Here is a 26,097-nt window from a genome sequence, read left to right as displayed (position 1 = left end):
ATCACATACGCTGCTCAGAACATTTGAAAAAATCCAAACGAAAATCACCATTTCTCGTCCTCAATCTAGACGCGATGACGTCATTGATTATTATTTTGGAAAAATTCTTGGACCAGGAAACGTGGAAGATCCGGGGCTGTAACCTCCGTTTGCGGAATTTTTGCAATTATGTTCAGGGTGTGTCAACTATTGGTAAAAAAATCTAAAAGACCGTGAAAATTGCCGTTTTCGTGGATAAATTATTAGCGGTAAATGAAAAACTATAAAACATGGCACAATTTGCTATCCTACAGGGTGCGCGAGATACGTGGAATGTTGTAATTGGAACTCGTTATTACTTGTACAATTTTTTATATTTATCAAAGCTTGTCGTGACTTTGAAATTCGTATTTCAAATTCCAAATTTTGCTCGTTAAATTTCGAAATACAAAAAAAATTGACTAAGTTACTAATCGAGGTCGCCTCCAGTGTTCGAAGTGTTTTCGGAGCGCGAGCATTGAAGATGCCAAGTGAGATTTTGGCGAAACGTCTGCAGGATTCCAGTCGGATGCAGGATTTGCAGGATTCCAGTCGGATGCAGGATTCCAGTCGGAGTTCAGCGAGCGAACGGATGATATCCCGGAATACAGTGTCATCACATTATATATATATATATATATATATATATATATATATATATATATATATATATATATATATATATATATATATATATATATGTGATGTGTAAGGTTTTTTTCTAAATGAATGACAACAATTAAGGGAGCGATTTCTGGGTCATTTTAAAAAGACAACTTCGTATGAACATATGTCCCAATGTCCCATGACGAGAGATATAGGGGCATTATTTAGTCTACCGCAAATTTTTAAAAGGCACCAGTGGCGGGCGTACGAAATTTCACATTGATGGTACGCCACTGATTATTGTTAGATTCTCCAGAAATTTAATTTCTTGATTTTTTTCAATTCGATGTACGATTTACGATTTAAACAATATCGTTAATGTGACAATAAGCAGAGAATTATTATCAACCATTTGTTTTATTAAAATACTTCCAAAAATCGAAGTACTCCGAAGTGTATTTTTGAAATATTTATAATTATTATTATGTTATGTTTTTTTCCGAAGGACGCTAGTTGATAAGTAGAAACTAGATATTTTATTTTTAATATTTTTATTTTTATTCATGGAGACACTCCACTGATTTCCTAAAAAAAAATAACGACATTTGCCGTTACTGATATTTTTATAATCATGCTGAGAGGAGGCGTAACTTTTGATGCATTATAGATATTTGAAAAATACGTTTTATTTTTGAAAAGTTAAGACGTTTAGGACGTATGTTCATATATGAAGTTTTCTTTTTAAAATGGACCCAAAACTCGCCGCCTTAATTAGCTTAGAAAACACCGTCCATATTGCTATTTATAAAAAAATTGAAGGATTAAAAAAAAAAGTACGTTTCTTTCGTGGCGCTTTTTTGAGCGCCCTGTATACTTTAAAATAGCAATCTCAACAACTCTTATATTTAATATTTTCTCATAACTTCACATAACAAATAACTTAAAACCGCTTGTGGCATTATCTTCCCTCTTTATCTCTTCGGCATTAACAGTAAACATCGTTTTCTATTTCATTTTCTTAATTGCTGTGAACTTTAGCGATTGTAATTGAGCCACTAAATAAATAGTTCTTTTTGCTGTTTTACAAGCAATCTACGATTTTACCTTACCACTATTTCTGTAAAGCCTCCAATATTCTAAAAGACCTCTTTTACAGAGTAAATCAAAAATCGTAAAAAATATGGCTAATCGGTCCAAACAGTGTCATAGGCCGCATCAAGAGCTACAATTTTTGTATTTGCGGTTTTCGTCTGTCACATACGCCTCTCGAGATATTTGAAAAAATCCATATTGACGTAGCTATTTCGGGGACTGTCAAGACGCGATGGCGTCATTGATTACCACGGCGCACTGCATGGTTTCAGAAAAAACTTATTTTCTCGAAAACCGTATACTATGTTGGAAAAAATCTTGGACCAGGAAAGATCCAGGGCTATAACCTCCATTTGCGGATTATGTACAGGGTGTGTCAATTTTGGGTACAAAATTCTAAAGGACCGTGAAAATTGCCGTTTTCGTGGATAAATTATTAGAGAGAGAGAGAGAGAGAGGCTATGGTAATACTTTTTATAAAATTTCTGGATTCCTTCTGCGTCGGTTTTTGCTAACGTTTCGCCTGTTGGCTTCTTCAGTGCTTGACTGAAACTGTTTCAGTTGAAAATTTCCTTTCCTTTCTTTGTAGAGGTTGAGTTAACAATTATGTCATTGGTTTCAAGAGTACGAATTTTGTAAATATTGTGTCAAGCTCTCAAGCAGAGAGGAGGTTTTTATTTTTTCAAGAGAAAAAATATCAAACAATTAAATTCCTTTAGAAATGATAAAAAATATATATATTTTATTTTTGAAAACTTGACCACTGCGTATTTCAAAAGTTAAAACGTGTTTAGGGCATTCGATCAGAAAACACTCCGCATTTTTTGCTATTATTAAAAAAACTGAACGATTTTAAATTAAAAAATGCACGTTTCGTTCGTCGCGCTTTTTTGAGCGCCCTGTATACTTTCAAATAGCAATCTCAACAACTCTTATATTCAAATGTTTTTAATGTTTTTTTTTGTATTTGATAAAGGCACGGTGTTGCCGAAGCAGCTGTAATAAATCATTAAAAACTGTGAAAATCTAAACATTATATTTAATATTTTCTCATAACATTCTTTATCTCTTCGAAATTAACAGTAAATATCGTTTCCTATTTATTATCAAACTGGAAGAAGACTGATCGAACCATCGAAAAAAAATCGCAAAAAGCACAACAATAACATAATAGGCAAGGGAATCGATGTCTCCGAAGCGCTTTAAACTTGACCCAAGAAACCCATTACACTGACGGTTTGATGATCATCATCGGGATGATGATGATGGTGATGCAGCGGGATCCGCGCGGAGGGGGGCGGCCTCGTATAAATGCGACCACCACCTTCGGTCTCACCATAACTCTAAGTGTCCAGTGAAGTGTTGGTCAAACCCAGTAGGTAGCCCGAACACCACACAGCTTCATTTCGAATCGAGACAGTGCGTCGCAATTTTTTAAGGTAATTTTTTTTTATCGCCCGCTTTAAATTATATTTTTATCGAAGTTATTGACGAGAACCGAGCACTTTTTACATCGTTTCGTGTATATAATTTTGAAAATGAAAGCGTTAGCAATCGAATGCAGCTAACTGCAGTTTAATACACCGCGTTACACATAAATAACGTTTTTATGTTTTAATTTCACAAACGCGCCGCTGTTATTGTTGTAATTAACATTTGTTGTAACATTTGGTAGACGTATTACGCTTATAGCACACGTATCGACAGATTAACGACGCGAAAATCTCTTCTTTTTGTTTAATCAACAACACGGAACAAAAGTTTCTGTCAGTTTTCATTCCGGGTTCAAATAAAATAAAATAAACAAACCGGTCATCGACATTTTGTGATTGAAATTCGGTAGGGTTAATATAGACGGTTGAACGTCTTTCACTGGTCTAATGGCAAATAGCATTTAATGTAATGAACCATTAATTTTTTACGATAGCCTAGATTTTTGAAATAGCACCCTAGCGGGAACGGAAACTTTTTAGAACAGGTGTTTTTTTTTGCAGCATTTTGACACCAAAATTTTCAAAATCCGCTCGCAGGAATACATTTTTATAAAAAAAAAAACTTAGGTCGCTTTGCTTCTATGGGAAGATTAGTATTTAAAAAAATAGTAAAATTCAAGGGAGGGTTTTTTTTTATTCAAACTGTTTTATTATGGTAAAAGTTGATATGCTTTTGGAATACGAAAACTAACGTAAGCATTGTACGTATACGAAGTTATTACCGGAAACCAAGAACAAGAGAATAGATTTTTTTTTTATTTTCAAATCTGTCGCTTTTTCGGATATTTTGAAAATCTGTTGGAAAATAACAATTTCGGTAGAATCGATTTGAAAGTGGTATACGCACGACAAGTTTTACATTGAATTAAACAAGTGCGATAGATATTTACGTAATAACCAATTTATTTTAAGATGAAACTATCATAGAATATTTTCAAAATTCATTTACAATTTTACACATGACACAATTTTCAAAAATTAAATAAAAATTAAAAAAAAAAAACAAAAAAGAAGAGAAAAACCGTCTTATCATAAGTAGAAATCAATGAGAATTACTGTCGTGTAACGGTAGGTGAGTATCTTCGAGCTTATACCTTAATTATCTATTAAATTTTAACACATTTTATATGACATTATCCTTGTGCCGATGAAAATGGAATTTCAGATAAAAAAATATATGATGTTTTAAAGACAATTTAACATGCTTTAATTTATTTTCGCTTTTTGTGTTTAGCATAGTACTAATAACTGCACGAGTCAAATTAACCAAAAACAAATAGGGTCATTGATAATTAGCAACTCAACACTTATTTTTCAATAATAACATCTCTTACTGCATTAGGCGTAAATCTAATCAAGTTCGCTATGGTTTTTTATCCTCTACTGCAACATTAGGTACTCTGATCGAGTTTGAGGTACAACGTCTAGCTTGAATTTTACAAATATATAAAATGGCATGTTTATTTTTTGGAACAGATGAATAGTTTCTCGAAAAAAAAATATTAAATTCAAAAATTTCTATGCGCGGAAGTTTATAATTTGCAAAAAAAATTAATTAAAAATTAAATGGACTCTGTTGAATCATATTTTTACTAGTTTGTGCTGTTATGAATGATCAAAGATACCGATATACAGAGACCCTGTCCATACTAATAATACAGAAACTTTTGATGTTGACATTATGATGTGTGACTTATTGTCATGGCTCATGAAGGTACAGCGTTTCAAGTATATTTTTAATGTTCAAATTTACAAGTAAAGTCTGTTCATAGATATAAGAAAGTGACTAACTGATCCGTATGTATTTATGTTTAAATCTAAAATAAAATTACAAATTATTTTTATTACCTACTTAAATTACTTACAATTATTCTCATAAGATATCAGTACCACTATCGCCGTATTATATCTTGATCACTTTCATCTACACTCGAGAAAATGTCAGCATCGCTTCTTTTTTTCCTCGCTGAAATGGGATTATTAACAATTTTCCATACAGTTGATGTTGGAATTTTCGTCAATGTGGCCGTTTCTTCTAAAGATGCTTGCTCGCTGGCACCACGTTCAATGAGAGTCAAATAAACATTGTTTATAACTTCCTTAGTCTCAATAGAATAGTGTTTTCTACACTTGGGCGGGAGCATCTCCTGAGATACACTAGACTCGCACATATTTTGCATAATTAGCGCACGATTCAACACACGTTGTATTACACACGAAATAAGAATGATTACTAATAAATTTAAACTAAGTATATTATTAAACACAGGTAGGTATAAAATTATTTTCTATTACGGACCACAATTTTACATGAATTTAAATTCCGAAACTTTAGGTAATAATCTTGTTGCATTGTATGTTAATGAGCATCCTTGGATAATCCCGTTCCAAAGCAATCGGACACTTTCTCATGTCCATGAACAGACCATACTAAAATTTTTTTGGTTACAAATGTCAAATTCTCACATTTTGATCTTTCTTTTTTATTATTCGCGTGATGCTGCTTCATATTCCACTAATTTTCTTTTTCCCTAAAAAAATAAATCGGCGCTCTTTAAAAGAACAGGAATGATCAAAGATACAGATATATAGAGACTCTGTCCATACTGATAATACAGGAATTTTTGTTGTTTGACGTTCAAAAGGTTCACCCGACGAGTTAACTCTTAATTTATCTATATCTAATGGCTATATGAGCTAAGACAATGACTGTGAGTAGTAAGTAGTAAGTACAGATATCGCCTAGCAAATATATGTTTAAAACACCGCGACAAAGACGATAAAGATAGCTTCATTTCCATAAGACTTGATTTTTACAAGTGTTGGACATTGTCCATATAATATGTTATTAGTATAATTAATAATATTAGATAAATAACAAATATATAAACAATAACAAACGACGAATACGTATTAAAATGTATCACAAGAAAGAAAATCCTTAATATTGTAATAGGCGAGGCGTAGCCATTTGTCTTTAAGAGTGCATTTCAATTTTGGTTGACTAGTTATCTCATTCAGTTCGATAAGCGATTTATTATAAATTTTTACAGTCAAAACAAAAGCACTATTTGCTGTAAGAGACAGTCGATCTGTAGGTATTTTTACGTTAAGATTCGGTCTTAAACTGTACTGAATATCTGAGTTTCTTGAGAGCGTGGCACAATCTAGTATGCTCCGCACGTGGGGAACCTCTCCAACAAACCAAGGCGTAGTTGAGACGGGAATAGACATAGACAATTACAAAATAGAACAGGAAAAGTAAAAACTATTATAAAACGAGTCAGTTTAAAACGAACTGTATTTCAAAATTAGCTCTAAATATGCGAAATTGGTTTTAGAGAATATATAAATTGATATGATTAGTATACATTGGATTTTATTCAGCGGTTCAAACTTACATCCTCGTTTGTAGTACTGGTTTTCCTTACGCAGCAGGCATTAGGCATTATACGCACAATTAGGTATTTTACAGACGGGAGTAGAAAAAAATATTGTACTGGACATATTTCCGGCTAACACTACGGGACAGAACAATTCCAAGGGTTTTTTTTTTCATAATTTAAAAATCCTGTATATAATCGTAAAACGCATGAAATAAAAGTTAAACTCCGGATCTCAAGAGTATCCCGGTTCAAAAATTTTGTCGAAGCAGAAATAACCAAAAAAAATTATTCGTAATAATTTTTTGATCCGGATCTCGTAAGTCTTTTCGAGCAAAATTTTTGTCAATATTTGCCATCGTTTTTGAGGAATTATCATTATCGTGTGTCATAGCGATCCGCGAAAAAGAGTGGGAAATGGCAGAAAAAAGATGGACGCTAGGGTCTAAGGAGCGAAATTTGCGCTCCCTCGTTGCGTTTTTATGCAGAACAGAGAACGAATGACAGACAAAAAATTGAAACGTTTATATTTCGAAGGTGTATTAAAGGGCACGACTAAGAAAATGTGTCATAACCTTAAAGACTTTACAAGAAAAAACAAAACCACTTTTGGTTGCAAATCGTACCGGCTATATGCAGATTAACGTAATTTGCTTCGATTTATTTAAATTTTACTCATTCCGACACGCGCGCGTTCGCCAAAGATTAACCGTATTATTGACCTGAATCCGTTTTTGTCGCTCTCTCGTAATTCCGGGGCCCCTATACCCGCGAAGCCTCATCGAGAGTTGAGAATAAAACGGTTTACGCGCGAAAGGTGAACAGCGATTTTTCGAAATTAAATGTTAAACGTTCGAGTTGTGTAACGCGTGTCGGGTTTGAAAGGAGGACGAGCTAACGAGATTTCGGACGCTGCGGCGCTTCGGTTTCCGCGTTTCGGACGACGGACGCCGGCCGTTCGTGATCAAAATTACGCCGATGCAAGAAACCGGTGGCCTTTAAATTATTCAGATCGGTAACGAGGAAAAATCACGATTATTACACCGTCACCTTGGAAACGCACACTTGACATTTCTTTCAGAAATTAGAAAACGCGTCATTGAAAACCGTACGTTGCCCAATATCATAAACTAAACCTAAATTAATTATGTAATTTAATTAAAAACCGAACCGAACATTTTCAATTCTGTCTCTTATTAAGTAAATCAACTTATAAGTTTAGATTTTAGAATATGTGCGTATTTTTAGCAGATGAATTTTTTAACAATTTTGTCATACAGTTTCTTTTCGTTCGTTTATTGCTTAGTTTCGTAATGATTTTTAATTCTCTATTTATGTCTCGCATTTCTTGCAGTTTCTTAAACAAATTGTCGGTGCTGGATAATATTCATTGATATATTCTGTAAAATCGATTTCTTACATTTAGAGCTAATTTTGTAATACAGTTTCTTTTGATTTGTTTTGTAAAAGTTTTTAATTTTCTCGTTGTTTCGCAATTCTTACAATTTCTTCTATTCTGTATAAATATAGTATATACGAGGCCAGCGCCAAAATTTCCTGGCCTGAATATGAAAGAAACAAAGTAGAGTAAACATTTTTTATTATTTTTCAACATAATCCCCCTTAACTTCAATACACTTATTACATCTCTTTATTAACAACTCAATCCCATTAAAAAAATATTCTTTTGGTTTGTCTGCAAAATGACCTAAAACAGCTCAACTCAACTTCGTCGTTAAACCGCCGTCCACGTAAATCCTTTTTCAAATATCCAAACAAATAATAGTCGCTGGGGGTCATATCTGGACTCTAGGGGGGATGATCTATCTGTTGAAACCCACGCTCTAAAATGAAAGCTTGTGCAACACTATCACTATGGATAGGTGCATCTGGTCAGTTTTCCTCGACGTTTTATACGTATTCAGTCCCGCAATGTATGTAATAATGTTGCGTAATATTTACCATTGACAGAGGTATTAGTTTCTCTAAAATCTATCAAAAGGATTCCTTCACAATCCCAAAAAATCGTGGCCATCACCTTTTTTGTTGACTGGCAGACTTTGAATTTTCTTGGAGGTGCTTCACCCTTACGACGCAACTCCATTGATTCTTTTTCATCTCCCGTCATAATAGTTTCTATCACAGGCTTCGGTTCCGACCCACAGAGTTCCAAAAAAGACCGCGCACACTCGACACCGCGTTGTTTTTGAATACCCGAAAGATTTTTAGGAACCCATCTTGCACTCACCTTATGCATACCTAAATGATCATGCAGGATTCGGCGAACGCTTGTATTAGAAAGCTTAGTAATTTCTGAGATATCCTTGACCTTTAAACGTCGATCACTCAATACCACCTCTTCCACAATCGCAACGATATCTTCCGTTATGACCTCCACTGGTCGACCAGTTCTTGAATCATCTTCAATGGACTCCTGCCCCATTCGAAAACGTTTTGCCCATTCTCTCACTACAGAATACGAAGGAGAACTTTCTTTAATAATTTTAGTTGCTAACCCTTCTTTTGTCAAAAACTTTATGACTGCTCTATACTCAATTTGCGTTGTTTGCGACATATTTGGCGCAAGAAAGCGCAGTCTAATTACCCGCCCCTAGCGGTGATTTTTTAAAGCTTAATTATACAAGATGAACTCTTTTTAGGTGATCTTCGAGCGCTTCCCGCCTTATCGGCCGTTGATGTCTCCTACGCTAACGTCTTATTAGAAAGTAACAATTATATATTTACAATTAAAATGAGTTGCAACGTTTACAGATTTCACAATAAACTGCCCAAAATTAAGTATCAGGTTTACGTTTTCATATACGGCGACAACGAATGAATCAATAATTCAAGAATTTTTGTCCACGGACGGGGTTAATGAAAATTAAGAACATCGACGCGAATGCTCCCGAGTTAAATAATTATTTCTCGTCGTCGTCGACGTTTCTCGGAGCAGACTTTGAATTGGAGATAATGACGGGATATCACGTCGTCAATTGTCATGTCGCATCGTTAAACTCGTATTACGCTACAATGTCTTTTAACAGGAGCGCGCGTACTGGACTATCCGAAGTCGAATAACCCCGAGCCCGAATGTATTGAAAAACTTTCGATATTAATAACTTTAGAAACTTAGAAACAATTGAAGTTTGTGAATATAGCATAGGTATGGTATGTCCCAAAGTATATCGTCTTCGTTTTTGACGTCAATCATCGCAATCAAACATCTAACCGCTCGGTACTGTTTAAGTATATTTAATATATTTAAATTATCAATAATAAGTACGTTTTTATTCGACATCTAATTCTGTTTTACTCTCAGATCTGCTGTCTAACCTATATCTTTTATTTTATTATTTCTTTTATTTTATTTTATTTTTATTTACTTGCCTTTTGTCTATTTTGCGGTACTTAAATCCCATTTCACAAACAATTCTATGGAGGGTGACACGGCTTATATTTATATTGGTTTCATCTTCTTTTAGCTTCTGCTTCAGTTTATCCAAAGTAGGAACAACTTCGCTTTTTTTTTAAATCATTACATTTATAGGTAAAGACCTGAATCGCGGTTAAGAGTGTTAGATGGCTTATAGATTTCTATAGATTCTTCGATTTTTCGTTGGTAGAAGTATTGATTACATGCAAGAATTTTTGTTTTACCGAATAACATTTTATGTCCGGTTTCGTGATTGTGTTCGGCAAGTGATGGGTTTATTTGTTTTAGTCTGAAGTAAAACAATTTGTTCGAAACGCACAGTAAAAACGATTATCGTTAGAAGTTTTATTGGGGAGGTTGAGACGGACTATATGGTCTGTTCATAGATATAAGAAAGTGACCAATTGCTTTTGAATGGGATTATCCAAGGGTGGTCATTATCATACAATACAACAAGATTATTACTTAAGGTTTCGGAATTTAAATTCAGGTAAAATTGTGGTCCGTAATAGAAAATCATTTTATACCTACCTGTGTTTAATATTCTTTGGTTTGCTACACTACTTAGTTTAAGTTTATTAGTAATCATTCTCATTTGGTTTGTAATACAGCGTGTGTTGAATCGTGTGCGAATTATGCAAAATATGTGCGAGTCTGGTGTATCTCAGGAGATGCTCCCGCCCAAATGTAGAAAACACTATTCTATTGAGACTAAGGAAGTTATAAACAATGTTTATTTGACTCTCATTGAACGTGGTGCCAGGAAACAAGCATCTTTAGAAGAAACGGCCACATTGACGAAAATTCCAACATCCACTGTATGGAAAATTGTAAATAATCCCATTTCAGCGAAGAAAAGAAGAAGCGATGCTGACATTTTCTCGAGTGTAGATGAAAGTTATCAAGATATAAAAGGAATAAAGCGTGGCTACATTAGATATCTTAATTAGGAGGCTTGAAAAAGATGAAACCAGTGTTAAATGTGGCAGAACTACCTGATGGAAATGTATTCAACACATGGATTTTAGATTTAAAAAAAAATGACGAGGCAAGTTTTAATGGAACCTTTTAGAATTCGGAAATGGCGACTGGAATATCTAGAAAAAAATAGGATTTACAGAGAACAACAAAGGCCAATTATTTACTTGGCTGAAACCTGGTTCGACACTTATGATACCCCGGAAAAGGATTGCGTTGACTCAACTGATAACGCGCCATCAAAAAAGGTAAAAGAATAACTAGTTTTTACCATGCTGACTCTAAAGATGATTGGATTGCAAATGGACTTTTTCTGTCTGCGAAAAATATTAAAGATTCTTCTCTGGATTACCATGAAGACACCACCGCTGATATATTTGAAAGTTGATATAAAAACAAACTAGTTCCAAACATTCCTTCTTATAGCGTAATTCTAATGGACAATGCAAGTTATCACAGTAGACAGATGACTAAAACCCCTTCCTTATGTGACACAAAAGCAACAATCCAAAACTATATGTATAATAACGACATTTATTTTCACGAAGATCATATCAAAAAGCAATTAATTGAGGTTCTACAAAGCTTGAACCTACAACAGGAATACGCTAATTATGTAAAAAATGTAGGGCATACAGTTTTAAGGCTTCCACTGTATATTTAATTCCATTGAACATGTTTGGCACCAACTGAAATCTGTCATTCATCGTAACAATATTTTTCCCCGTCTTAACTCCAATGTCCTCAAACTTATAGAAACCGATGTTTTTGACATCCCCCCCACAAAGTTGGGCAAATTCTGTTAAACACCTAGAAAGGGCAGTAGAATCGTATATCCACATTGCAAATAATATAGAACAAATAATAATTATTTGTAATTTTATTTTAGATTTAAACATAAATACATACAAATATACATATAAATATAAATAAATATTGTTTAGTATCTTAAATTCTAAGCAAAGTATTCATGTTTCATTCTTACAGCTTGCCCGGGTCTTTCCTTAATTCGTATCAGTTAGTCACTTTCTCATATCTATGAACAGACTTTACCTACATACTTAAGTTTATTCTGAACGTCCGCGAAACCAAATGTGAATGTCTTTATTGTAAACCGACCTTTATTTGATACGTCAGTTTTGGAAGTAGCCTCACAGCGTTGGTGTTTGTTGTATTGATTATTAGATTATTACCACTTTGCTATAAAATGTACAAAAATTCCCAGGGGATTTCCTATGTCCCGATGCATGACCCGCATTTGCCACCGAAAGTAAAAGCGAACTTCTGACGAAACTGAAGCCCTCGCATTTTTTTTTGTTTATCGTTATTTCCAAGGTCCCGCCTTCTCGCAAATTCGTGAATGGAATTGTCACGTAAGCGCGACAGGCGTAAATAACGGTGATTCAAACCAAACGGAAGACCCTAAAACGATTTTAAATGCGTGCGAGAGAGAGAGGGAGCGGAAAAAATATCATCGGCGTCAATGTTAAGGTCAAGTAAAATCGTTGAAATTTAGAACGTACGATCGAAGGATGTCACGGAAAGGTCTACGACCCCGTGAAATGTTTATTACGTTAACGGTGCCGCTGGACATCGCATTTTGCCATGGCGGCGATTTTAAAACCGGTTTTTCCGTTTTTTGTGTGTAGTTTATTATTAAAACCCGGTGCAACGAACCGGGCTGGACGTTTTTTCCTCTTGGACGATAATATGAGCGCTCAAAATCGATTTTCTTCGTTCGTTTTGCAATTGCAATTGAAATTGTTGCGTTCTCAACCCGCGCCACTGTTCGATGCTTCCATTGAATCTTATACGATTAAATAATAAATTAATATGTCGATTGAATTTCATTAGCTGCTACTATTAACTTTTAACTTTTATTGATAATAATAATAATAATAATAATAGCTTGATTGCTCAACAGAAAACAATCCATTTACAGAGCAATGTATAGTAACAAAAAAAAAGAAACAGTATGTAATATAATGTAACCTAACCTATTCTAGTGAGCAGGTTGACAAAGTGAGCTCCAAAGAAATTGGAATAACCATAGATCTTGATTCGAGCTAGCGTCGACTAGACATCAAACATATATTTCCCAATTCCCTCAGACCACAGTTAAATATATCACACACGTCCGAAACACAATTACAATTGGAACATGCTATATTTATAGTCGAATTTTTTAATAGGTTTGTTGCGTGAATTGAGCGTAGATTCGGACTATCTATAATGTTGTGTAGCAATTTATAAACAAAGATTACTGACACACACGAGCAGCAAAGCAGCAATGTCGATAAAAGAATTGCAGCTGCGTAGTATAAAACAATAATTACGGTTAGCCACAGATACAATGCTGTGGTACACGAATGTAATGTGATCGAAATGCACGCCCAGATCTTTACTATCTGTAACACGTCGGAGAACAGTATTTGAGATTCTATATTATATTAAATCTTGGAACTTTACATTTATCTACATTAAGACTATTCATTTGAGATATACCAGTCAAAGAGTACGAGGCCAAAATTTCCCGATCTGAATATGAAACAAACAAAGTAGAGTAACAATTTTTTTATTATTTTTCAATATAATCCCATTAACTTCAATACACTTGTTACATCTCTTTATTAACAACTCAATCCCTTTAAAACATGAGCTAAAACAGCCTTTTTTAACTCAACATCGTCGTTAAACCGCTGTCCACGTAAGTCCTTTTTCAAATATCTAAACAAATAATAGTCGCTGGGGGCCATATCTGGACTATAGGGAGGATGATCTATCTGTTGGAACCCACACTCTAAAATGAAAGCTTGTGCAACACCATCACTATGGATAGGTGCATCTGGTCAGTTTTCCTCTACGTTTTACATGTATGCAGTCTCGCAATTTATGTAACAATGCTTGAAGTAAAGGTTAGTTTCCGTTTGCTGGTTAGTCCATGTGGTTTGGTTTTTGAAATTGATTTTAAACTTTCAAAATGCCAATGCAATGCAAAGAAAGCAATTTATTGTAAATTACAATAATGAAGATTATTTATAAAGGTCTATTTAGTGTCTTTTTTGAAAGTTTCAAAATGCCAAGTGGGAGAAAAAAAACTCAGGATAAATGTTATCAAAGAAACTTATTCATTGGCATTATTTTAAAAAAGTAGTTGATCCTGAATATTCTAATAACGTATTAGTAAAAAAAAAATATTGTAAATTACAATAGGGAGGATTTATTTACTTACATTATTTAAAATGAGGATTATTAAAAAAGTTCTGAACGCAATCGAGCCTCAAAATAATGTAACCAATAATTCATCAGTTCATCTAAAAAATACACTTTTCTACTCTTTTCTGAAAAAAAAAAAAAGCGTCACTTTATCACGTGAGTTTTGTCGAGTCACTTCCGATATTTATATAAGATACTGTTACCAGCCTTTCTTAAAACGAAAACTTTCCAGCAAAGCAATATTACGGAATTTCTTCAACGTGATGCTATTTAAAGTTTTTTGTTTTGTTCTGGTCGTGATCATGTACCCTCAAACGTGTTTGCGCATACATCTAGTTATTGACTTTTATTGCCATTTATTTTCATTGCCCTGTAAGTAAACGCCGTGATGTTTCCACTATCTTCGTCGACTCTATTTTTGAGTTTTTCTTTTATCTTTACCAAATTGACTATTGTCCGCAAATACAAGGTTTACTTAATCAATTCTTCTTCTTTTATTAAAATGAATCGTTACCTTCGTTACGCACCACTCGGGACTTTCGGACGTGGAAGTTCTTCTTCCTTCGACACAAGGAAAAAACGCGTGCATTCTTGCAGCGCGTCGATTATGTAAAAAGAAGAGGCCAAGAACTGGCCGTCGCGTCGTCGGGTAAAAAACAAACCCGAAGAAAAACCCGTTCCGTCTTCTATTTTTATACGCGTTCTCCGTTTCTAGTTTCAGATTTAAGGCCAGTCCGGCGGCTTCTTTTTCTGTTCTTCGGTTTTTTTGCTAACCGGTCGAACTCGGAGAGTTCAACATCCCCCCCCCCCCTCTCGCTACTCTGAGAAGCTACATGAGATCTTCGCCATTATACCATATACGTAACAGGGCATTAGCGATCATGTGTAGCGTTGTGGATTTTACGGCTCTAGTTTTTTTTTTTAAGTTTAACGAAATATAAGTATTTGATAAAGGCTCCTCGATCATTTAAAATTTCAATGGCAAAAAATTCAACACTAATTTGCGGATAAAATTTTCTGGACGGAAACGGTCCGCCAAAATTCGGAACTCCAGGCAAAACGTAACGAATTGAAATAATTTAAATCGTAGATTCAAATCACTGCAATTGGGTGCAGCTATTAATTAGTTTCGGTATAAAAATGGCGAATGTGCTAGGCAAAGTAACTAAAGGCCAACCTCAACAGTGTGGGTTATTTGTTAAGCGTATTTTCATATGCCGCAGGCATATAATAAAGTTATTAGTCCTAATTATACGTCAAACATTGTAATTTGCAGTAGATTGTTTATTTATATTATTCCAATTTTCAGGAGCAAGTACTTTTTTAAAATAATACTAATAAATATTTTTCTCGGTGTCTTTATATATATCACCGTAAATAATGATAAAGGAACACCTAAATATTTATGAAGTCAGCGATAAGTTTTTACAGTTTTGCCTTAATGTTTCGCTTTTATCAGCTACTCTTCTTCAAAAAATACGCGAAATAAATAAATATTATTAGATTGTTAATTAGATTATTTATGAGTTGATAGTTATTTTAACCTTGCCAGAGTTCACAAGTACTATAATTTCTTTTTGTCGTTGCAGAATTGCAGAATGAGGGTTGTACTAGGGTTACTCTTAGCAGCCACAGCGCTGGCATATCCGTTGGGCGAAAGCGAGGAGCCGCTAGTTATTTCCGATTCCTATTCGTCCGTCTCAAAGGCCGACGAAAAGTCCCTCCTTCAACAAGACCTCTCCTCGGACAGTTCCAGCACGAGTTCCGAAGAATCTGCCGAGAAGACGTCTGGAGAAGAGGGTCAGTCTGGCGAGCCCTCGTCTTCGGGCAACGCCGGCGAAGCCTCCAAATCTCAGCAGCCCGGTGGCGCTGCTGATCCCAAGGAAATTGAGGCGGCACAACCCAGCGTACCCGCTGAACCTCAGCAACCAGCCGAAATTGAACCGGCGCAGTTGCAACCAGAACCTGCACCGCCGGGCAAGCCTGCCGAACCTATTCAACCAGAACCAGCAGAACCTGCACCAGCAGGCGAGCCTGCCGAACCCGTTCAACCAGAACCGGCACAACCCGCCCAGCCAGGCAAACCTGCTGAGCCTCTGCAACCTGCGCTGCCTTCTGAACCTTTACAACCCGAACCAGCACAACCAGTTCAACTTGCTGAACCTGTGCAACCCGAACCAGCGCTACCAGCTGAACCTTTGCAAATCGAATTAGCGCTACCAGCGAAACCTGCTGAACCTGTGCAACCAATACCAGCGAAACCTGCGGAACCTTTGCAATCCGAATTAGCGCCACCGGCGACACCTGCCGAACCTGTGCAACCAATACCAGCGCTACCAGCGAAACCTGCTGAACCTTTGCAGCCCGAGCCAGCACAACCAATTCAACCAGCTGAACCTTTGCAACCCAAACCAGCGCTACCAGCTGAACCTCTGCAACCAGAACCAGTGCTACTAGCGAAATCTGCTGAACCTGTGCAACCCGAACCAGTGCTACCGGCGAAACCTGCTGAACCTTTACAACCCGAACCAGTGCTACCTGCTGAACCTGTGCAACCAGTACCAGCGCTACCAGCGAAACCTGCTGAACCTGTGCAACCAATACCAGCGTTACCAGCGAAACCTGCTGAACCTTTGCAACCCGAACCAGCGCTACCAGCGAAACCTGCTGCACCTTTGCAACCCGAACCAGCGCTACCAGCGAAACCTGCTGCACCTTTGCAACCCGAACCAGCGAAACCTGTGCAACCCGAACCAACACAACCGGAACCAATAATAAAAGTAACAGAAATTTTCGTACCCCCGCCCGAACCACAACCCCAAGAAACTTCGACCGAACAAGAACAGAAACAACCGGAAACCACGCCCACGCCGTCGTTGAAAATCGAAATACCACAGATTAAATCGTTGCCCGTGGAAGTCGAACCGAAACCGGTGGTAAAACAACCTCAACAGGTTCAAGTAGAGCAAGTGATAGTGAAAACGTTGCCCCAGGAAAGCGTGGAAGAAGAGAAACCTTTGGCGCTGCCGTCTTTGACGGCAAAGCTCGAACAACCCAAGCCCGCAGCCGTCGAGATCAAGGAGGAAGTCGCTCTGCAAAGCGAGCAGAAAATCGAGGCGGCACCGGCGGCGGAAGAAGCCCTTCCGGAAATCAAGCTGACGCTGGAACAAACAATCGTGCAAGTACCGTCCGAAAAAAGGGCGAAGGCGGAGGACATATTGCCGGTTGTAGTGGAGATTCCGCAGGAACAGCCGGAGCAGACGACCCAGCAGGAGCAGGTGCCGCTCGATCAACAGGCAGTCGAAGTCAAACTGGAGCTGCAAAGCGAGGAGATCACGACGCAAGAAGCGAAACCTCAAGAGCTGGAAGCTTCGAAACCCGAGGAACTCGTACTAACTACGGAGCAACCGAAACTAGAAGAAAACCCGACACAATGCGCGCCGAGCTCTTGAACGGAAAAGCGACGACGATAGTAAAAAAAAAACGACTGATTCTCGAGGACCGCTTGCCCCTTTGTTCCGAAACCCGAACTTAATTATTTTTTTTTATTGTAACTTTTCCAGAACGGTTGGGTTAACCGGGCCTCGTACGAGAACCTATTAGTTTTATTTATGTGCTCAATAATTTAGGCGACACGATCACTTTTTGTTTTTCTTCCTTTCGCGTGTAAAAATCTCTCGTTTTTTGTTTTTATTTTTTAATTTTTATTGTTTTCGCGCCTCCCCCCCCGCGCGAGTACGGGGCGAAGAATACAAACGTTCGAAACAAGATGAGAGGGTCATTATGGCGGAGTCCATGGATATTAATTTTATTTTATATTACGATACGCGTGTTTAAAGCTTTCAATAAAGTTTTATACGTACGGCGTGCGTTTTAATATGGCGGCGACTTATAATAACAGCAAAATCAATTAACTTATTACGAATTTCGCGAAATTACTGGTAAGTACTTGCTAATTTATTTACATTCGTTGTCTTATATTCTTATTGTCAATAAAAATCAATAGAAAAAGTGGGTCACGCAATACGCATGACGTATGCACAGCAAGCAAAAACAGGTAAAATTATGAAAATGTCTTTAAATAAATAAAATTTTTCTTCTATGCGCCCCAATTAATACTTTTTGGAAGCGTGCAGTTCATTTAACAACGATTACTAACATTAACACGTTCCCGCACGAAAAATGGGATCTGTAACGGTCACGGACCATGGATAGTCGTGACGCCACCTTTTTGACAACTGTCAGATAGGTGATCCTTTTTTTTAAATGTTTCTTTTGTGTTACTGATTCTTCATCATATAACGATTTCAATTTTCAATTTAAAACTTAAACGTTGCCTGTCTAAACGTCGAGAATATGTAAAAGTTTAAATCGGATAAAACAAGTGACGTAGTTTATTGACGTCATCACGGACGGGTTAAAATTTTGAGTGGGACCTAGGCCCGATAATTAAAATAGCTATTATACACTGCCGCAAACTGCTTCATAAATGTTTAATTTTCAAAGCGGCGTATCTACGTAGGTAATTCAAGTTAAAAGTCGTCCAAGGCTCGATGCATATTACATGCGTATAATTTGAATATTTAAAGTTGTTCCGCGGTCACTCGGCTACGCGAAAGTGAAAAAAAACCGTGGCAAAAATACATCTTTAGAGATGTTTATATTGATTTTCTAATATTGTTGAATAATATTTCAAAGAAATTTCAATCATTTTCTCAGTAGCCTACTGTAATGTCATGTACAAAAGTTCTGGATTCCTCTTGAATCGAAGTTTCTGACGTTTCGCCAATCGTTCTGTTTTTAGTCTGCACCTACTTATAAGTCATCCTGATATGACTTTTATATTTGTTTTTTTGAAAATTTAATTTAACTGTCATTAGTAACGCCCTATCGACGGGTTTGAGATGTGCTTTGACTAGCAATGTTCCCTAGCGCATCCGCCAAAATGTCGTTACATTTCAAAAGTTAAAACGCGAATGAAAATAATTTTCAACTTACCTTTGTGGTTAACATCAGGCAAGCCAGCACTCCTAAACTCCACCAATCGGCGGCGTGCCCGTACGGCTTTCCGGACAAAATTTCGGGGGCTGAAACAAAAAAAGAACAAACTTACCTGCACTGCATCTCGGACGGATTTAATCAAAATATGGTTCAAAATAAATAAAATCTTTATTTTATTTCCTCATTTACTTAAAATCACAACATGTATATATTAATTAATCGCTAACTCCTATGCACAATTATTTACAATATTTACAATAATTGTTAAGTTTATATTGTAAAAAAATCTAACGTTTACACTAAAACTCAAAACGAACTAACATTTTAAACCACAAAATTACGCGTCAAACAAAAACAACTAACTAATCAAGTGAAAAATTTTCGCCAAGGCACTTTTTAAACCACCCTGCGGCTCGCTCCATCTTTGATTCGAAAATTCTCCGCTTAAACGAAAAAATCAATGGTCCCAAACGAAACATCTTGTTTCCCAGCGCCTTCGCCAAAATTTGACATCGCACCGCCTTCCCTCGTATCCCTAACCTATCGTTTATATCCACATATACATAAATATTAAAGTGTACACAAACGTTTTAAAACAATATGCGCGTTGCGTAACTGGTATGGTAGAGCAAGATCTCAAATTTGCGGAACCTCCGCGAAGCGTATTGCACACACACTACCGATTACATACTTGTGAAGAATTGAAAGTGTCGGAGCCGCGTGTCTCAGTTCTGGCTAGGCAGCGAACGGAATACGATATTTACAGCGTTATCCTAATGTGCAAGGACAAACCTACCCGACTAACGAACCGTGATATCCAAACCAAATACTAACAATCGGAAGAACGGCATTTACAAGGTCGAAACTCGATACTGGAACATTTTTTAAAAAACTAACTTAATAAATAAGAATAAATAATATTGTGTGACGCAGGGATGGTCCTACAATACCTAAGGTGTGTGGTAAGCAGTATGACACTACCGATTTGCAGGTGCAGTGCAGAAAAGTATCCACTAATCCTAAGAAATATGATGTCTCTTATGGTATGACCCCTACATTCGGCACTATTCTCATTTCGCATTTATAAGATTAACTATTAAAAATATGCCAATTGATTTTTATTACTATAAATGTTGGCGCAAACCTGCCTTTAGAGCCCCTCAAAACAAACCATCTTTTGCCAAAATGTGATATGACTGCCTGATGCTCAACATATAAAATGGAATTTTCAAGCCGTATCGGTTTTTTATGAGAGTAAGTGTACAAATGTAACCGGTATGTACAGGGTGTCCCATTATAAATTACCAAACGGATAACTTATATTTGAAAATTTTTGAACGATTTTAAAGACACATAAAATGCACGCTCATAAGTTGACAAAAGTTCAACATCTTATTGATCGAATCAGACAGAGAAGCCTCGAGTTTTGACGCATTATGTTAGAAAGAATTCAAGAAGTTTGAAATAAGGACGTTTTTTGAGAATATTCAAGTATGGAACATTTCTTTTTGTTATAAGCAAAATATGTTTAACTGAAAATGTCATAATGCCCAATATTACGCAACAGAAAAATTATACAACAAACAAACTTTTTTGATATATATAAAAAAAGCAACTAATTTAATTTTCATGACTAATTTAAATATTTGAAATCTGTCAAAAACAACCCTAGCACCAATATTTGAAATCCGGAGAACCAATGCAATCGATTGACACATTCGAATACAGGGTATTCAATTTTTAAAAAAATTAATACATGTCAAAATTTGACAGATAAAACTTCATTTTATATTTTTAAACCCAGAATCGGTAGGTTTATGAAAAGTGTTGTTAACTTAAATTTCATTGTAGGATCAATATTAACAAAGTTATCGATTTGGTCATTTATAATGGGATATCCCATACAAACGTTACCAATATTTGTATTCTTATGGAGTAAAACGGGAAATATTACTATAAAATTGATAACATTTATTTTGAAATTGGCTTTTATAAGGAATTTTTTTTTTCAATTTTAGGAACCACTGAAAAATATGTGAAAGACAACAGAAGTGCAGAGGATCTTGTAAAAGCGTCCTTGGTTGGGAACAGAGTTTTGCCTAAGGGTTTGGAGAAACAATTAGTCGACTATTGCATTGAAATGCAAAAAAAGAATTTTGGGTTTTGTAGGAAAGGCAATTTGAAATGGTTTAATTAAAGCATTCTTCTAGTGCACCCCTGGTTATTATGTGGTTTTCGTGGCATCCCTAAGGGACCACTACGCTCAAGAAATAGACACTTACAACATTTGCCGATTATCTGGACACAAAAATATCTTCGGGGGCTTCTTGGATGAGCAAAATCCGCCATTACAAGTGTAAGTGTAAGAAACCTGCGGCCAAGGTTGATAATTCCCTTCAAATTATGACCGAAACTCTAATAAAAGGGCAGCGAAATAGGTCCACGAAATCTGTAGCCCGTCAGAGAAGTACTGAATACTGAGCAAATGCCATATTACCCATGAGGGTGCATGTAATATTTCTACGTAAGGGAATAAGAATGTGAATGTGAATGTGAGAAGTACTCGCGTTGGAGTGACGTTTCTTTAAAGAGGCCCTACGGCTACCGCCATCTGCCGTCTCGGTTGCCTTAGCTGAAGGCTATATCGAGCCGTGACAACAAACGTTTGGGTCCCGAATTTTTCTGGGCACGGATACCGATCTGCGCTAACACAAGCGAGAGGTAACTTATAGGGGTGCATTAGAAAGCCAAAGTCTCTTTGATGAACTTCCTCATGGTGGAGCTGACGGAGGCGCCGCTCGACGGCCCCGATATGGAATAGTTCACTTTAAATAAGTAAGGTTGGACGTCCGGAAACGAAGTGTCGAAAATTAAATCCAACTCGCTCCTGGCGGGCATCTTGGGCAAATAATCGTGCCTGTTCATCACCTCGGTTATGTAGAGGACCTTGTCGGTCAGCAGTTCCCCCACCCGTTCCCTGCAAACCTGCCGTTCGCTTTCGTTGTTCAAGCTGATCAATTCCAGTCTGACGGTCCACACCTCCCACGGTATGCACTCGGGCTGCAAAAACAGGTACCGGCTCGGTTTCTTTTGGAAAAACTCCAGACTGATCTGGCCCATGCCGTTGCCCTCGTTGCTGCGCAATTGCTCCGAGAAATTACTGATTTCGTTTTTGATGACGCGATTCAAAGACGCGGACGAGCAGCACACGTAAGTTAAATCGATGAAGTCGCAGTCGACGTCGGTGAACCCTATGGTGCTCACCGAATAGCTGCTTTCGTTGCCGTACATGAATTTACCTAAACATCTATGGAACAATACGGTGTGAAATATGCTGGCGACCGCCTCGTCCGCTTGCCTCCCTTCGACGGTCAGCTCGAAAATTTGAGATCTGGCGTTCATTGCGCGTTACCGATTATTATCACACGAGAATCACAGATAAACCTGAGTAGTAAAGAATATTCGGCAAAAAAAAAACACTAATTTGGTTTTAGTCTCACTATTTCAAAGTCCTTTAACGATTTCGATCGCTAACGGTCATACCCATGTAACGAGCTGTTCCGCACACGGTGGTGGTCGATCGTCCGTAGCCGAGCCACTTGGACAGTCCGAAATCGATCAATTTGACGTTGCCGTCCGAATCCAGGAGGATATTTTCCGGCTTCAAGTCCCTATAGATCACGCCGGCGTTATGGAGAAAATCTGTCAACCAAAAAGCGCCGTGTTAATGCAAAAATTGGGAAGCCCAAAAACGATTCCGATGGCATACCTAGAACCAGCGCTATCTGGGCGACATAAAGTTTAACTAGGGCAGTGGGCAGACTCCCGTGGGTGACTAATAGATTCCACAGTTCGCCTTCTTCTACAAATTCCGTAACTAAAACAATATTAACATTTTTGAAGAAGAAGATATAATGATGAAATACCAAAAATGTGTTCCACTGTATGGAGAGCACAAAAGATTTATAAATTTTTATTTATAATAACAATTATTCAATTCGATCCAATTTTCCCGTTTTTTATTGTGCTATATGTGATGTTGATCAGTTTTTAAAATACCTAGTGTGTGGACCTAAAAAACAAACTAAAAATTCAATACACATTTTTAAGAATAATTTAATTTACTTGGTTATCGACTGTTCTGCTGATAACAAATCATTTGAAGAGATATTAAATATATATTTTCAGAATGGATTCTACTGCAAAGTCAATACTTTACACATTCAATTATGGTCTGTTCATAGATATAAGAAAGGGACCAATTGATTTTGTAGTGTGAAGTGTATTCAACACATGGGTTTTAGATTTTAAAAAAATGACAAAAGGCAAGTTTTAATGGAATCTTTTAGAATTCGGAAATGGCGACTGGAATATCTAGAAAAAATTAGGATTTACAGAAAACAACAAAGGCCAATTATTTACTTGGATGAAACCTGGTTCGACACTTATGATACCCCAGAAAATGGTTGGGTTCACTCAACTGATAACTGTAAAATAAACGCGCCATTAAAAAGGGGTAAAAGAATAACTACTTTGCATGCTAGCTCTAAAGATGGTTGGATTCCAAATGGACTTTCTCTGTCTGCGAAGAATATTAAAGATTCTTTTCTGGATTAACATGAAGACACCACCGCTGATTTATTTGAAAGTTGGTTTAAAAACAAACTAGTTCCAAACATTCCTCCTTATGGCTTAGTTATAACGGACAATGTAAGTTATCACAGTAGACAGCTGACTAAAACCCCTTCCTCATGTGACAGAAAAGCAACAATCCAAAACTACGTGTATAATAACGACATTTATTTTCACGAAGATTATACCAAAAAGCAATTAATTGAGGTTCTACAAAGCTTGAACCTACAAAAGGAATACTTCTGTGATAATTATGCAAAAAATCTAGGCCATACAGTTTTAGGGCTCCCACTGTATATTTAATCCCATTGAACATGTTTGGCACCAACTGAAATCTGCCATTCGGCGTAACAATGTTATTCCCCATGTTAACTCCAATGTCCTCAAACTTATAGAAACCGAAGTTTTTCACATCACAACTTTAAAAAGCAGAACAATCGTATATCCATATTGCAAATAATATAGAAAAAATAATAATTACAACAGGTGATGATATATTATGTGAATAATTTTAATTAATTTAAGTAGGTAATAAAAATAATTTGTAATTTTATTTTAGATTTAAACATAAATACATAAATAAATAAATAAAACACCAAATAATTAAATTCTAAGCAAAATACGAACCTGTTCGGCCATATTTCATTGTTATAGCTTGCCCGCGTCTTTCCTTAATTCCTATCAGTTAGTCACTTTCTTATATCTATGAACAGACTTTATGAAGCAAAATTCGTTATTTATTTAACCTTTCTATAAAAAGAAATGCAAAAAAAATATATTTTTAAAGTGTTAAATTCAACATCAACATATTTCTGTAATTTTGGAGCCTGTATATATGTGTACATGTATTCACTATGTTATGATTATCTTATTTACGTTAATAAAAACATCAAAAAAATGACAAGTGTGCCAAATTTTTCATATTTCCTTAAAATTAAATTTAAAAATGCAAAATTTTGAGATTGCTTTTGAAGAGGCATTAAGAGTGTTATAAAGCATACTTATTAAAGAGAGGATATGATTTTAAGTCATAATTTATCGACTAAATACGGTTACCACTTATACCATGTAGCTACTACACATGCAGAGGCCCTGCCTATTCTCATAGCACTGGAACTCGTGAAGCAACTAGGTAACAAAATTTTGAGGTCTGTTCATTATGCGCATGCGCGAGATTTGAAATTTCGTTTTTAACCAATGGCAGCTCTAATTACAAATTCTGACGTTAGACCCATAACGCCATGCGGCTTTCAACAACCAATATGGCCGCTGGCAAGTCGTCAATGTTCGGATGCTGCATTTTTACGGCAGTATTTTCTCAAAATACGTGGAAATTTTCAGGCAAAAAAGGAATTGAAGTGTGCATGCATGGTTAAAATTATGCTGAATTACAGCATACGGACGCGTCTTTAACATAATTATGTAAGTAGTTTGGAATTGGAATTGAAAATGTAAATAAAGTCGAATTCACGAAATGTGACTCTAAAAGTGTAAATATAACTTAACTGATAATCTGAACTTTTAGTTCTTATTTATTTTGAAAAGTGTACTTTATTGTCTCAAATTTTAAAAAACATTTTGCTAGCAAAAATTGCACGGTGACTACCGCAAAAAAATTTCCCGTTAAAAATATTTAATAGCAATTGTTAAATGCTAAAAATACATGTAGAAATTGCATTGTGTCTACCGGGCTTTAGATATTAGTATCAATTCACGCAACAATTTAGCTATATTTTATTGCAATTTGGATTCAAATGTAAATAACCAAAAAGATGGAATCATAACCACCAAAAATGTATACAACAATGTCACAGACTATTAGTATTCTCTGGCAATAGCAAGGTATAGCAATTCCTATCTCGGCGTTGCCAATTATATTCGGATTTCAGAGACTGATTTTGCGTTGTGAGGAAAATTAATCAATTTTTTCAGAAAAATTAGGGCAATGTGACAATTCGATTAGTTGGGGGTGACGCATGCGCAAAAGATCCACACCTTCTCTACGAAAATTTTATAGCCACCTGCGGCGCATCACTTTTTACCGTAGTAGGGCCACTTTATTATCTTAGCTATATGAGTCATACCAATTGTAATGATATAGGAAAATGAAATGAGCATGCAAAAGAAGATAAACAAAACACAATATGAAACCAAAATAATCAATAGACCATGATGGTTTTGATTAGTTTTTGAAACAGGACCTAAAAAAAAACTAAAAATATAGTACATACTTTTACAAATA

General features: G+C 36.2%; 3 protein-coding genes across 3 annotated transcripts in view; 1 reads left to right on the top strand and 2 right to left on the bottom strand.

The window, feature by feature from the left end:
• The window catches only part of LOC132700196 (serine/threonine-protein kinase S6KL), a 70,429-nt gene that overhangs the window by 42,784 nt on the left and 1,548 nt on the right, over window positions 1-26,097 (bottom strand). Inside the window, exons 4-6 of the mRNA XM_060667382.1 lie at window positions 22,993-23,100; window positions 22,767-22,925; window positions 19,221-19,309 (exon numbers count right to left, since the gene is read on the bottom strand). Of these exons, the coding sequence (XP_060523365.1) occupies window positions 19,221-19,309; window positions 22,767-22,925; window positions 22,993-23,100 (356 nt within the window). The remainder of the gene's footprint in view (window positions 1-19,220; window positions 19,310-22,766; window positions 22,926-22,992; window positions 23,101-26,097) is intronic.
• Window positions 3,047-18,084, top strand: LOC132700193 (uncharacterized). The gene is made up of 2 exons (XM_060667375.1): window positions 3,047-3,155; window positions 15,812-18,084. Exon 2 carries the CDS (start codon window positions 15,821-15,823, stop codon window positions 17,672-17,674), a length of 1,854 nt encoding a protein of 617 aa, XP_060523358.1. The 5' UTR covers window positions 3,047-3,155; window positions 15,812-15,820; the 3' UTR covers window positions 17,675-18,084.
• Window positions 19,407-22,760, bottom strand: LOC132700197 (autophagy-related protein 101). The gene has a single exon (XM_060667383.1). It carries the CDS (start codon window positions 22,623-22,625, stop codon window positions 21,963-21,965), a length of 663 nt encoding a protein of 220 aa, XP_060523366.1. The 5' UTR covers window positions 22,626-22,760; the 3' UTR covers window positions 19,407-21,962.

This window comes from Cylas formicarius, unplaced genomic scaffold, assembly GCF_029955315.1.
Source record: "Cylas formicarius isolate icCylForm1 unplaced genomic scaffold, icCylForm1.1 PGA_scaffold_3__17_contigs__length_32017465, whole genome shotgun sequence".
Taxonomy (NCBI): domain Eukaryota; kingdom Metazoa; phylum Arthropoda; class Insecta; order Coleoptera; family Brentidae; genus Cylas; species Cylas formicarius.
The sequence above is the reverse complement of the archived record's forward strand: the minus strand, read 5'-3'. Positions and strand labels throughout refer to the sequence as shown.

What these genes read in the sequence shown, in the direction of transcription:
- LOC132700197 (XM_060667383.1), bottom strand. Translation starts at nt 22,625, where the DNA reads ATGAACGCCAGATCTCAAATTTTCGAGCTGACCGTCGAAGGGAGGCAA.
- LOC132700193 (XM_060667375.1), top strand. Translation starts at nt 15,821, where the DNA reads ATGAGGGTTGTACTAGGGTTACTCTTAGCAGCCACAGCGCTGGCATAT.